The sequence below is a fragment of the Ailuropoda melanoleuca genome, chromosome 10, assembly GCF_002007445.2.
Source record: "Ailuropoda melanoleuca isolate Jingjing chromosome 10, ASM200744v2, whole genome shotgun sequence".
NCBI lineage: Eukaryota > Metazoa > Chordata > Mammalia > Carnivora > Ursidae > Ailuropoda > Ailuropoda melanoleuca.
The window spans coordinates 39,674,958-39,689,753 of NC_048227.1; the positions used below are offsets into that span (position 1 = coordinate 39,674,958).

General features: G+C 38.4%; 1 protein-coding gene across 3 annotated transcripts in view; it reads left to right on the forward strand.

Annotated features, from left to right (window-relative positions):
* Positions 1 to 9,211, forward strand: part of CFAP206 (cilia and flagella associated protein 206) — a 38,090-nt gene extending 28,879 nt beyond the window's left edge. For all 3 annotated transcript variants that reach the window (XM_034669610.1, XM_011232701.3, XM_034669611.1), the window contains 3 exons: positions 1,831 to 2,024; positions 5,471 to 5,611; positions 8,842 to 9,211. In XM_034669610.1, the coding sequence (XP_034525501.1) occupies positions 1,831 to 2,024; positions 5,471 to 5,611; positions 8,842 to 9,072 (566 nt within the window). In that variant the 3' untranslated portion in view covers positions 9,073 to 9,211. The remainder of the gene's footprint in view (positions 1 to 1,830; positions 2,025 to 5,470; positions 5,612 to 8,841) is intronic.
* Positions 9,212 to 14,796: the final 5,585 nt, after the last annotated feature.

Here is a 14,796-nt window from a genome sequence, read left to right on the forward strand (position 1 = left end):
TCTAATTTACCTTGCACCATTAACCTCTTCCTTTTCTTTGTTCTTTATTATTTCTTTTGTTATATTTCATAGTTGGATATTACTTTTTTATTATAAAGAATTATTAGAATTGTGTGCATGTACAGGCTAGAGAACACACAAACGGACTCATTTTTTATGGTATTAGATTTTTCAAATGGGAGTAACAGAAGGTTTACCATAGGGAGCTAAGAGAACAGTATTCAGAGGCCCCGTGAGGATCACTGATACTGGGGAGGAAATAGTCAAGAGCCGTGAAGAAGTAAAGCATGACAGAATATAGATGGTTTCTTTCTTTCCTTTTCTTTTCTTATCTTCTTTTCTCTTTTCCTTTCCTTTCTCCTTACTTCCATCCATCCACCCATGCATCCCAAATAAGAAGGGAAGGGAGTCATGAGAAACACAAACACTGAGAGGCATGGCCGTGGGGCCATGACAGGTAGCATGATGTAGTTGGAAAAGCTATGGGCTAAGCTTCAGGAGAGCCTGGTTTCTAGTCTATGTCTGTTTGGCCCTTTCCAGCTTCCACTAACTAGGATTCTAATAAAAACAGAGAAATAGGAAATTAAAAGGGCTTGTGGGGCTCTTGAGTTTCAGAATCCTCTCTGAATTAGCTAGTCCTAATTACTTTGTCTACCACGTTGTTTCTATTTACTACGTTATTTTCCGGGTAGCAGCAACCTGCACCACCTCAGAGGAATTCTGTAAGACTTCCTTCCTTCTGTTCAGACTGCAGACCACATGGCTTAAATCCCAAGGTGACACTGTGCCTTACCAGTTAGGGTCCTTTTCAGATGACGTCACTGACTTCATTGCCAACCAATCTCCCTTGCTCGCTACTCCAGCCCCACTGGCCTTCTTGCTCTTCTTGAACATTCCAAACACATTTTCACCTTCAGAACCTTTGCCTTGCTATTCGCTCTACTTGGAAAACTCTATCCCCCACACAGCTACGTACCTTGCTCCTTCATTTTGTTCAGCCTTCCTAGATCACCCAATTTAAAATATCAACCTCACCCTCTTCCTTTTATTATGTGTTTAACTGGCTTTATGTTTAATTTTTTTTTTCTGCAGTACTCTCTGGCCTATGGTATATTTGTTGATTTACTGAGAGCAGGAACTTTGTTTTCTTTTATATTCTTAGTGCCAGGAATAGGGCCAATAAATTTTGTTGAACAAGTGAAAAAGTAAGTAAGACAGTATTACTGTTTCTCACCAACTATGTGGATATTTAATAATCCATATTTCACATAGTATCTGTTCACAGTGGGAAATACTTTCTAACATAGAAACTTGTATTGGGGGCGCCTGGCTGGCTCGGTCGGTGGAGCATGCTCTTGATTTTGGGGTTGTGAGTTCAAACCCCATGTTGGATGTAGAGATTACTTAAAAATAAAAAACCTTAAAAAAAAAAAAGAAGACAAAACCTATATTTTGGAAAAGATGTCCCATCTTTATAGTTTTTATAGAATTATTTTTAAAACAATGCTTGTAATAGTTTAGTTAAAGGAGATTTGAAAAAACCATCAGATGACTAAGTGGTTCTCATAAAAGATTTTCAAACACCTTATACCTGGATAGTAAATTTTTATATAACCCATACTTTAAAATTAATTTAATATGAATTTCACATAAAATCTAATTTAATAAAATGTATAATTTAATAATGCAAATTGTACCATTTTAGCAAAATGAAAAACGTACATCGTATGTTAAATACGCAGTATATAGGGGATGGTTTTATGTATGTATTACAAACATAGAATCACTTAATATTTCATGCCTAATTCATTTCCTTTTCTTAATTTTCAGGAAATCCAGCAATTGGGATTTTGAAATATAAAGAAAAGTATTACACTTTCAATACCAGAGATGCTGCGTATTTATTTGCAGAAAATCCTGAAAATTATATTGATTTAATTAGAGAAAAGGCCAAAAAAAATGCAGAATTAATTCAGCTCCTGGAACTTCATCAACAGTTTGAAACCCTCATTCCATATTCTCAGGTAAGCAGAGTCTGTATTTTAAGAATATATGAGTTCTAAAAGTTTAGTTAATTAGAAAGTTAGACTTTTGTTGTAGAATGGTTCCTAAGTCCATGCAGAGACCGGATCCGGAGAGGGCCTTTAATGCTCTCAGAGAGAGATTCACCCCTGAAGAGGGACACTGATGAGGTCCCTAAAGAATAATGAAAACAAGCTAAGGAGTCAAACTGATGAATGAGACTGGAAAACTCTGGAAGAGAAATACTACATTTAGATAAATAACTGAAACTGTAGTATTTCCTTATCTAAAATTAAAGGAGCTTAGCACAGATAACACAGGTGATAACTTAGAGCTGTCAGGTCCGTGTCTGTCTCGGCCCTGGCACCACAGTACTTTCATTACTATTGCTTTCTAGTGTGTTTTATTACCTGATAAGGCAAGCTCTTTCCTCTCCTTTTTACTTTTTCAAAATTTTCTTAGATAGTCATGCATTAATCAAATAATTTTTATGTTTATTATATTGCGTTGTCCCATCCATAAGAAGTACCCTTTACTTAGTTTTTTTTAATAATTAGTAGTTTCATTAATTATGTCTTAATAAAACATATTGGTTTTAGTTATATTTTTTATTCTGCCTACTTCTAAAACTGTATGTGATCCCCGCAGGGACTGGGAATGATGATAATGATACATGGTTTTCAGTATGAGGACACTTAGTATGGTGACACCTCCACTGAATGAACAATTCTCACACGGAATGGGTTTGTTTCTAGGCTCTCAGCTGAGTTCCACTGGCCTAGGCTCTCCCAGTTTTATATTTTTTATTCCTTTGTGCTGTTTTTTCACAAATGACAGTTTTTCAATTTAATATGTATTTTATTAATCTTTTTTCTTTCCTGTTTTCAACATTTGTTTCTTGTTTAAGAAATCCTCAAGTATCATAGATCACAAAAATATTCTCCTACATCCTACATTGTTTTGCAAAAAAGATGGATTTACCTTTCACACCCAAGTCTTTAATTGACTTGGATTTGAATTTTGTGTCTAGGGGGAGGTGAAGATCTAATTTTAATTTTTTTCCATTTGAGTAGTGAATTGTCCCAGACCATTTGTTCAATACTCTGTCTTTTCCCCACATCTACAGTGTCTTATATGCACAGGCTTGATTTTTAGGCTCTCTATTTAATTTTTCAGTTTAAAAAAATTCCTGTAGCTACACCTTACTAGAGCCTTATAATAAGTTTTGATACTTGTAGACTAAATTCCCCCACCCTTTCCTCTCTAAAGAATCTTGGCTATACTTGACACTTGACTTTCCATTATAAATTTGAGAATTACATTGTCAAGTTCCATAAAAAACCTTGAAGGAATTAGGAACTTGCATGTCTATAGACAAGAATTATTTGGCCTTGCTACCATTTATTTATAACTTACAGACTTGTAAGATACCTCAAAGACAGTGAAAGACTGGAATCAGATCCTCAGAAAGGTGTGCTATAAGTAGGTACTGCATAGTTTTCCACTAAAGAACAATTTCTCCCCATTTATTTAGTCTTGTTTTTCTCTTTCTGTATCTTTAATTCCCAGCTCTTCTTCAGTGACCTTCATATTTCAAAGCTGTGGTCCTTATAATTATTTACTAGCTGTTTACTTGAATTGTGTAATATAGCTAATCATCTCGAAGCATGTTTTTATCTATCCAGCTTTATCATAACATCATTTTGAAGGCAAAAATTGTATTTTATGTTACATGGTAGGGCAATCAGTGATTATCTGTTGCTTGATTTGGAATAACCTTTTTTTTTTAAGATCTTATTTTTTTTAAAGATTTTATTTATTTATTTGAGAGAGTGAGAGAAAGCATGAGTGGGGGGAGAGGCAGCTGGGGAGGGAGAGGCTGACTCCCTGATGAGCAGGGAGCCTGATGTGGGGCTTGATCCAGGACCCTGAGGTCATGACCCGAGCTGAAGGCAGATGCTTAATCGACTGAGCCACCCAGGTACCCCTTGGAGTAAGAAGTTAATCTTGAATAGATAAAGGAGATGTGGTTATATATATTTATATACATATAGTGGAATATTACTCAGCCATAAAAAGCCATAAAATATATATAATGGAATATTACTCATCCATAAAACAAGGAAATCTTGCCATTGCAACAACATGGTTGGATCAAGAGGATATAATGCTGGGGCGCCTGGGTGGCACAGCGGTTAAGTGTCTGCCTTCGGCTCAGGGCGTGATCCCGGCGTTATGGGATCGAGCCCCACATCAGGCTCTTCCGCTATGAGCCTGCTTCTTCCTCTCCCGCTCCCCCTGCTTGTGTTTCCCTCTCTCGCTGGCTGTCTCTATCTCTGTCAAATAAATAAATAAAATCTTTAAAAAAAAAAAAAGAGGATATAATGCTAAGTGAAATAAGTCACTCAGATAAAGACAAATGATTTCATTCATGTATCGAGTTTAAGAGACAAAAACAAATGGACAAAGAGAAAGACAGACTCTTAAATATAGAGAACACACTGATGGTTGTCAGAGGAGAGGTGGGTGGGGGGATGGGTGAAATAGGTGAAGGGGATCAAGAGTGCACTTATCGTGATGAGCCCTGAGTCATGTACAGAATTGTTGAGTCACTGTGTTGTACACCTGAAACTAATATAACACTGCTAGATATACTAGATACAAAAAGAGAGAAGCTATCTTCTCTCCCTTCTCTTCACTATGATCTGAGTTCCTTAAACTTCTACCACCCCCTCCAGCAATTTCATATCCAGCATAATCATATCTTGTTTAGCCTGGAGTTAATGTTTAATATTTTAATAGTGAGGTTGTGCGTGCTGCAGCAGAAAATCAAAATATCCAATTAAACAAAACCACCTTGGATAATATGCCGTGTATGCACAGTCTGGGTGTAAGATATATCTTACGGGCTTCTGGCCAGCTTAGTCAGTAGAATATGTGACTGTCTTCTTGGCATCATGAGGTCAAGCCTCACATTGGGTGTAGAGATTATAAATAAGTGGACTTTAAAAATCCCATCATCCACTCTCATTAAAAAAAGATATATCCTAAAGATGTTTTGATACTTTAAACAAACGTGATTCGTATTTAATATTTAATGGCTATTTTAAACTTCTGTCAGTTTTCAACAAAGTATTCACTTATGCTACCAAATGTGAGAGGGGCATTTGACTTAGGAATGAGTGATGTAATGTTTTCCCCTTCCAAAATATACCTCCCATATTAAGTTCACAAAGTCATGTACAAAGAAAGCCATAAAGTCCAGGAAAGCTACCACATTTATCTCACTACTACAAGCGTATTTTCTCTGCTGTCTTTATGAGTATATTCCATGTTCAAAAATTCTTGTTTTTCTAATCTTTTTGTCAGTTTAGCTAAATATTTTTAGTTACCCTAAATAATGCTTATTTTTAAATAAATACTAATTACAAAAACTTCATTTCTTCAGATGAAGGATGTTGACAAACATGTAAAACCAATTACGAAGTGTGAAAGTAGCACACAGACGGATACGCACATATTGCCACCAACAATCGTGAGATCATATGAGTGGAACGAATGGGAATTAAGAAGAAAAGCTATAAAATTGGTTTGTAACAATGTTTTCTAAAATTATTTATAGGTTGGGGATTTTTTTTCTTTAGCTAAGATAGCAGAAGAGATGATTTATTGCATATATGTTACATTCAGCCACATATGAAAACAGAATTAGTCCCGCAAGTCACAGGTCCAAGGCATAGGACCAAAAGGGACAGCTTTGGTATGGGCAAGGTGGGTCTCTCAAAGGCGGTTGTTGTGATTGGATGGCAAAGGATGGTCTAGATCCACGGAATCAAGTTCTAGAGTCAGCTTGCAGCTCAACAGTTTGTACCAGCGTCTCTGGCCTCTGGCGTTCCTTACGTCTGCTCCTGTGGCTTCCATGGGTGTACAAGCTGGCTGTTGACTTGGACCTTGGCCTCATCTTTCTCGTGTCTGCCTCCATGTCACTTCTCCCTCCACTTGGCTCCCTTGGTGTGGGGCTTTCCAAGAAGATGGTGCCAAGGCCGAGCATTATAGGTTGGGGAACTTGAATGTATTGTTACACAGAGAGTTAGTAATTTAAATTATTTATATAAACTAATAAGTTGTGTACAGAGTTCTTTGCATATTAATTTGCCAGCTTTACCTTGTAAGATTGTCTTCTAATTTTTAAGCATATACGGAAGGATGAGACCATATTCTCAAATTATACCATCCAGTAACTAGAACAATGGTTTAGTTGCTCGCTCTCTCTTTCTAGATCCATCTATTGTACTACTCTGTGAGGTTCTAGTATGTAAAGCACTCTCAGCTTCTTCTGATCATTGAAAGTATACCCTTATCTTTTTTGGATTTTTTTTTTTTTTGAGGAGCAGGATATTACCTCTCTTATATCCCAGATAGTGTTCCCTCTTGTTGTCAACATCTTCTCTACAGGCACTGAGCTCTCTTGTCCTTCTGATTCTCAGTCACTTTAATCATAAGAGGTGCTTGCCCTCAAAGCATGCCTTTGAAACTCTCATCCGTGTCTGACTCAGTGGAATTCCTCCCCCTCGCTCTTTTTACAGTACCTCGTCATTTTAAACAAGTATTTAGAGTATGAAAGAAATAATCTTTTATATCTTCAGCCTTTTCTTAGTATATTTTGTCCATCTCTTCAAGTGAAATCAGGTATGGAAATAAACAAAGGCTACCCAAACAGGAACAGAGGCTATTTATTCAAAGTTTGCTACAACAAGGGAGTCAATCACCATCACTTGTAGTTGGCAGAAACTCCAAAGCAGGCAGGAGAAGTGGGAGAGCTTGATAGTGAAAGAAAGGGGAAGGTGTCAGGCATTTTCTGATTGGAGGTTGTTGACATGGGGAAGCTGGAGGTGGGCTGACTCAAAGTGGGGGATCTTATGTGATTGGTTTGGTGGGCCTCATTGGCTTTCTCTGGTTGGTCCTTAGTTGAAAGGTGGGGGCAGCAGAAAAATAGGGAAGCTGACCAACTCCCGCTTGTTACGGCTACAGATGTTGTGGGTCAGAGTTCTATTGTCATTAATGTCTAGTCTTTGTCCGTTTGTATATTCAGTGTTTCATAGCTTTTTCACCAACCTTGACATTTTTCCTGCCACCCTTTCTGATGGCAGCTTTTCAACCCCTTGATTTCCTGGGATGAGGAAGGATTAGCTTCCTGGTATATCTTCCACATCTTTTTGTTCCATTACCATTCCTATCAGTTACTCTTCTCTAGTTCATGAAACTCCATCCCATGTTCTTTTCTGTTATCTACTAAACTCACTCGAGCCCATCGGATGGATATACACCAGGTAGCATAGCTGTCACTACTTTGTTCTTCTGAGGCTAATCGTCTAGCAAGTAGCATTGATACACTAAAAATATGTCAGTACCTTTTGGTCAGTGGTATACCAGAAGTGAAATAAAAGTTGACTGAGGTATAAATAGGTAAAGGAGAAGAGGGGAATGTTGGCTGGATAGGATATGAGAGGTAGAGGTGCCAACATAGGTCTGGACTGGAAATGTTCAGAGAATGGAGTATTCGGTGGGGCTGCGCTGCATATTGACTGACCCCCCTCTTCTCATTCCTCAACCTCCACTTCATTCTGATTCCCGCCAGAGACCCAATTATCCTCTAGAGTTGCATCATGTTGAATGCCAGCTCCCCACGTATTACCGGTGCGACCTGCCGATAGGACAAAACGGAGCGCATTTCTTAAAGCTGTCGGAGGAACCAGCACCTCAGCAGAGCCTTGTCTCTCGAGGGGGGACAGCAAAGCCAGAACTGACTGAGAATGCGAAGTATGGTGGGAGGCAGGCCTTTCAGTGCCAAGGGTAGGTCAGGGGATGGGATGAAGGCTGGAACTGGCTTGGGTAAAGATCATGAAAAAGGAGCCCAGCACTGATGGTAAAGATTAATGGGGCAGGGGTACAAAGAATGTTAGGGCTTAGTCTCTGTGTCAATGCTCAGGACTGAAGGTGCGTCTTTGAGGGTGTTCTGTAGTGAACAGTCAAGTTATTTGCTTTTGTAGGGGTCTCTCGGAATGGTAAAATCATGGTAACGAGGATAACGGAATAGCCAAGTCATATTAATGTAGACGATAAACTCAGTGTGCGGGAAGTAGTTTCAGTTCTCACTCATCCACAGTGTCTCAAAATCTGGAATGTTTCCTCTCATTCCAGGTCTCTACTTTTTAACTCACAGGCTCTAATGCTTCTGAGTTTTTTTTCTTGGACTTCCTTATTACTTCAGTAAATCCTAGTCTCCTTTCTATAAACTCCTCTTTGCTTCCCAGCCTGAGTAATCTGTTTAACTTCATGTTTACTAGTAATCCATAAAAAGAGCAAGCAAGATGTAAGATACCGTAAAATATCACCTGAAGACATCAGAACTCTTTATATTAAAAGTCTTGGGTGAAGTCCATTTAAAAAAGACAAAGGAAATCTTAGATTTTTGTCTTTTAAAACAATAAACCAAGTATGGTGGGAAAATCCAAGTGGTTTGAATCTCAAAATATAATAATAAAGGAATTAGAAGAATATATTAATAAATAATTGAGCTTGCTGTTAAGTTTGAATCTGTATGTTCTTTCTTTGGGTCCTTTTTAAACCTTTTATGTATTTTCCTACATCTTGGCAAAAGATATTTATTATGTTCTAGTTTTTCTAATGTTTTAATGTTTTGTAGAAAAATGCTGTGTTGTAGGGCTAATTTCTTTGTAGATTGAGAAAAAAAAATTAGGCTGATATTATTTGTTCTTTAGAGATGGGTTAATTCCTGTGTATTCTCTTTCTTTTTAGGCCAATTTGCGTCAGAAAGCTACTCACTCAGTACAAACTGATCTCAGTCACATGAGAAGAGAAAATTGTTCACAGGTGTACCTACCCAAGGACGCTAGCACGCAGTCTAAGGGAGAAGGCGGCAGCCGGGTGCCCAGGCCCCAGATTTACATAGCTGGTCTCTGTGGGGGACAGGGTAAAGTCACCTCTGGGGTCAAGGTGAACTTAACGAGAGCTGTTGATGAGACCTAGTTAGAGACTGCATTTTTGAAGTAGATCTCACCAAGTTATGAGTAGTGGCAAATATTGACAAGTATCTTTGCATCCCTGAAAATTAGTTAATTTTGTGGGGCTGTGATCACATTCATGGGTTGTGTGAATGTTTTCTGGATTCTCATGTATATTTACTGTCAACCTGCTACAAAAAACTAAAAGTTCTCTAGAAAACATTTTGCATTCTATTAAAATTGAAAAGTAAAACTCTGTCCACTCAGCTTTTATTTGTCAGAAAAAGTTTGTCGGCATTAAAGGCTGAAATTATTATGCTCTTTAGATATTAATATATTTATAAGATTATGACTGAAATAGAAGCTTATTTATTTCTAAAATCATATTTAATGTTAAACATTAAAATTTTAAAGTCTAGTCAATCTTTTCAGCCTCATTAGCTATTAAATGTTAACATAGATTAAATTGATATATAATAAGACCTCATTAATTTGGAATAATTAGAGCAGAGGTCCATATGAATTTTAAAAATCTGGAAATTTGACGTAAAACCTGGATTTCTGGCCCCTTGAAAAAGAATTAGAGTATCTGGCAGTCCTTGGCCAGCATTCCTGTGAGTACTAGCTGTGCTCTTTCATAGGACAGGCACTTCCAGTCCCCGTTCCTGCCGCCTTGCTTTATCTGCCTCATTCGCATTGGCAGTTGTATTCAGGGCCCATGTGAATTACTGATAGCTGAATTTTAGAGCTGTAGTTTTATTATTGTCTTAAGATACTTCTAACACCAACTCCTAGAAAATAAAGACTCCCAGGAGGAGCAACTGTGAAATATGCTTTAATGACAGGGAATCATTTATATTTAGTGCATTTTTTCCTGCCTTGGTGACTTTTATTAAGGTGTTTATATAATCTGTTTTCTATGTAGGTTAAATGTTATTTATAATATGAATATGTTTCAAAATCCATTTTCTACATATATCATACAGGTAAACTTCAAACAGACCCACTTCTCAGTGCTTATGATTTTCATACCTGTAGTTTAAAAATGATGCTAAAGGTAGGCTGGCTGGCTGTTGAGGCAAGGCCTGGGGTGAGGGGTGGGGGCAGGGATCTATCCTTGAAGGAGGTGGGATGGTGAGAGCCAACACTCAACTTTACAACATCAGCTTTTTTATTTTATTTGTTCTGTTAACCTCATTCAATTCTGCAGGATTTTTAAACACAGAAAAGAATGGCTGGTAAGTCGTAATTCGGGATTATCAAGTTAAGGCTGAAAATAAAATTTCCAAATAATAAAAATACCAAACCCAGTTTGAAAAGCTAAATTTGATATCAGAAAGTTGCCTGCTAAGTACAATGGACCAGAATAAAGGGAGCTAGACCAGATGGTCCTTTTGTAGGATCTTGACCATCCACCCAAGCCCCAGTGCTCTCTAAAGCTTCCCAACCACATGCTGGACCCCAAGTCAGACAGTGAGCCATGTTTCAACAGGTTGCAGGCCAAACTTATCTTCTTGGACAGACTTGTTTCTCCCTCTGAATTTCTTTCTGTGGTCAAAAGCACCACCATCTACTCAGTAACGGACATTAAAAATTTCTTGACTGCCTTTCTCTCACAGCCCCTACATTTAATAAGTCATCGAGTGCTGTTGGTTTGGTTTGAATTGTCTGTGTCCTTCTGTTTTCACCACCACTGCTGTTGTTTAGAACTTCGTTCTATTACCTGGTTCATTGGCATAATGTTTCTAACATATAAATCTGATCATTGTCACCCTGCCCCCTTCCCCCAGCTTTTACTTCCCTCACCTAAACACCTACCAAGACTCATTTCTGTTACCTAGGGGATAATGGAAAAACTCCTTCACGTATTATGTTAGACTTTTGAGAATATACCCATTGTCTTCCAGTTTCATTTTCTGCGTCTCTCTTGCTGTCTCCATACACTGTACACATTAGGCAGGTTGAACCAAACTCTTCAAACATGTCATTGTCTTTAATGCCACCACCGTCTGCTCTTGCTTTTCTTTGTCACCTGGAATGTATTCCACAGACACCTCATGAGATTATATTTGTCCTCAAACAGCCTGATCAGATTTTACCTTTTCCGTGAAGGTTTTCTTCATCACCTTTGGAAGAATCAATTGCTTCTTCCTTTGAATTTTCACTAGATTTTACTTATACCCTTAGTGTAGTACTTAAAGTCAATAGGTATACATGTGGTCGTCTGTTTTCTCCTTGTTTGTGAATTTCTTGAGATTCGGACTGTGTTCTAGCTATTTTTATACCCCCGGCATTTGTATAGTATGTTGTTGGATGAATGAAGGAAGAAAAAGGAAATAAATGAAAGAACAAACTGGAGGCAGGATACTAGTCAAGTGATCATTTTAATAGTCAAGGTGGGAATTGATAAGGAGCTCAGCAGCAGAGTAATCATTGGAAAAGAAGAGAGGGACAGAGTTGAAAAAGGAGATTATTTTTTGAGAAGTGGTGGGGAAAAAGTTGGATAAATTGTGTTGGTATAGCTTTTGGAGAACGTTGAAAGCCAGGCAGAGGACTATGTTGCCTGTCTGTAGTCAGACATTAGGAAACCATTGCAGATTCTTGAACAGAAGATTGACTGCGGGAGAGAGATGCTATGTTTGGGGAGATGGCTAGGAAGCTGTGTTGCAAGAATTAGGGCATGTGGTAATAGATGACATGAAGGGCAAATGTGAGATTTAATGAACAGGATAGAACATCTCAGGAAAAGGAAGGAAAAATCACAGTATGACGTCAGGGTGTCTACCCTAGGAGACCGAGGATAATTGGGAAGAGGAACAGGTTGATCAAAAAAGAGAACATGTTCAGTACTAGCAAAATTGTGTTTAAGGGATGACAAATAAAGCAGAGGTGACTGGAATTTGAACTGGACAAAGATAATTTGGGAGGTCATCCCCAAGGGGATGGGGATGGAATGAGGAGGAAGAGACAAAATGAAACCGAGGAGCAGTCAGAGGAGTAGAAAAAGACATAAAGGAATCTCTCTGGTCAAGGAAATAAGGTCAAGGTCTACTCCTTACTAGCTGTGTTCCTTAATATTTCTCTGCTGCAGTTTCTTCATCATGAAAATCGGGATACTAATAGTTCCTAACTCATTGGGTTGTCAAGAGGATTAAATGAGTTAACCCATGCAAAGCATTTACATGGTAAGTGCTTTGTTAATGTTAGCCAAGAGAGGAGGGAGTCTCCAGTGTCTCATTCTACTGCACTCCCATCCTCATTTTGCCCACTTTCTATTTTCAAGCTCTCAGTCAGTGCCTCGAATAATGCTTGGCACATTATAGCTTTCAGTCAATGTCTGATGAATAAACAGAAGAGGATGAGAAATGAGAAAAGGTCAGTGGAGTAGGCAGCTGCTGAGCTCCGTTTTAATAGAGTTGGCTTGAGTAGAAGTAAGATTGCAGCAAGCAGAAAATGGTAGGAATAAGTACAGACTACAAATCAGTACTGCTTGCAGGAAAAGGAAAATGAGATTATGGTAGCCAAAAAAGGAAGCAGAGAGGCAAGGGAGAGTTAAGCTCCAATAAGAAATGTTTAGGTGTTGATGATTGTTACTCATGTTTTGCTCTTTAAGTCTAGACACTGAATTTTACATTGTTCCCCTGTATTTTTTAACTTTCTCAATTACAAACTGCAACAATTCATTATATAGCTACATCCTTGAATTTAACTGTAACTTCCTTAAGCCTTTTGGTATTGCTTACCGTAGCGCACCCTCCCTTTTACTTTAGTACCAATGGATAGAGTAATGGGCTTCCTTTTATATAATTCATTGAGACTAGGGTAGCTCTCATGCCTGAGTAGAGATAGAAGTGAGCATGATTTCAAGGCAAATGCTGCAGCTTGGTAATGACAATCAGGAATATCAGTAGGGTTTCAGATGATGATAGCAGTAGCTGTTTGAGACACACTCAGGTTAGCTCATTATCAGGCAAGTGACCCTGTGGTTCACATGTTGAAGATGACTGCTTCTTGCGATAACCACGGTTGTATAGAAGGCTAGGTATACATTAAAGAAGCACATTAAGTCAATTGGTTTTCCTCCAAGACTTAGGATAATTCAGAATGAGAAAGTAAAATTTAGCTCGAATGTAAAGGATGTAAATATCTGCTTGGCCATTCATTGGGCTGAGATAACAAACAAATGCCAGCTGGAAAGTTAACAGGAAATACTATTTCCCTGAAGGGTATGCTCAGTAAAGTATAATAACCAACTTTTCTTCTGAATGTCTACTTTGGGACTCAGTGAAACATTTTGTTCTCTGAAAGCATACACTGTTAGGAATCCTGCTGTTGAAATTGTGATTATCAGTAGGAATGAAACTGCCTGCTTTTGCTTGGAGGATTTAAGTCATTCTGACACAAAGAAGCAGCCTCAATTTCCAACCGAGGAGCAAAGCTCTCATTTCAGGGGGTCCTGAGTACAGCAGTCCACATCCGGTAACTTTGGATCCTGGGACCATTCTTCAGTCCAGATCTGATGTTGACTTCTTTATAAACAGCCCTGCTTCGAATCTATCAAAACACTGCTTCCTTTAAATTTCACCCAAGTCTATCCTTCCCCTAGATTTTATAATTCTTTCTTTTTTTCCAGAGACATCCCACACAATTTCTGTGGTATGAGATTTCCCTCACTGGAATGTGTCAATAATCCTGACTTCTCTCTAAATATAGGTTTGTTCCCTAGTGGTCTTGGGCTAAACAGGTTAGGACAAGAGGCATCAAAATCTAGTCCAGGTTCATGCTAATGGAGTAGGAAGCCTTTTGGGTTATTAAAATTTATTAATAAAAGTAGGGTTCAGGGGCGCCTGGGTGGCTCAGTCGTTAAGCGTCTGCCTTTGGCTCAGGGCGTGATCCCAGAGTCCTGGGATCGAGCCCCACATCAGGCTTCTCCTCTGGAAGCCTGCTTCTGCCTCTCCCACTCCCCCTGCTTGTGTTCCCTCTCTCACTGGCTGTCTCTGTCAAATAAATAAATAAAATATTTAAAAAAAAAGTAGGGTTCAGCAGCATGATATGTTATGTGAACCAGAAATGCCACAAAATCAGTCCAACAGCATTTTACCTACCACCCTAAATATAATCAGTTTGTGTGTGTGTGTGTGTGTGAGAGAGAGAGAGAGAGAGAGAGAGAGAGATACTATTCTCTACCAGAAAGAACTATAGCTCCTTGAAGTGTAGTTGATTCCATGACCTAGGACAGGGAAATATCAAGATTGGCTGGAACCTCTTGTTGCCAGAAGTAAAGAATGCTTCACAAATCTTGTGCAGATGTAAAGAAAGGAGTAGGCTTACAAGGGCCATATTGGGATAACCTGAGTATCAAAAGGAGAATAATTATACTTAATTGAATTAAGTTGAGACCATAATGATACTCCAAAATGGGAAGAGATAAACTGCACAAAGCAGTAGTTGTAAAACAAAAGAAGGAATGTATGATAGAATGTTTTCCATTATTAAAATTAATTTCAAGTACACATGTGAGTTTTTGGTTTAAGCGTATATATAGGATCATATGCGGTAGGGAACTGTACCAATGACAGGAAGAGGTGAGAAGCACCAGTGAGCACACATACAACCTGGTCGAGGGAGGTTCCAACAGTGTTCCAAAATGAGATTAATCACATGGCCGACTCTACAAAGCTTCTTCTAATAGTAATGTGATGCTAATCAGGCATGCACATTTTCCCGATAATGTTAACAGACTAGGTTT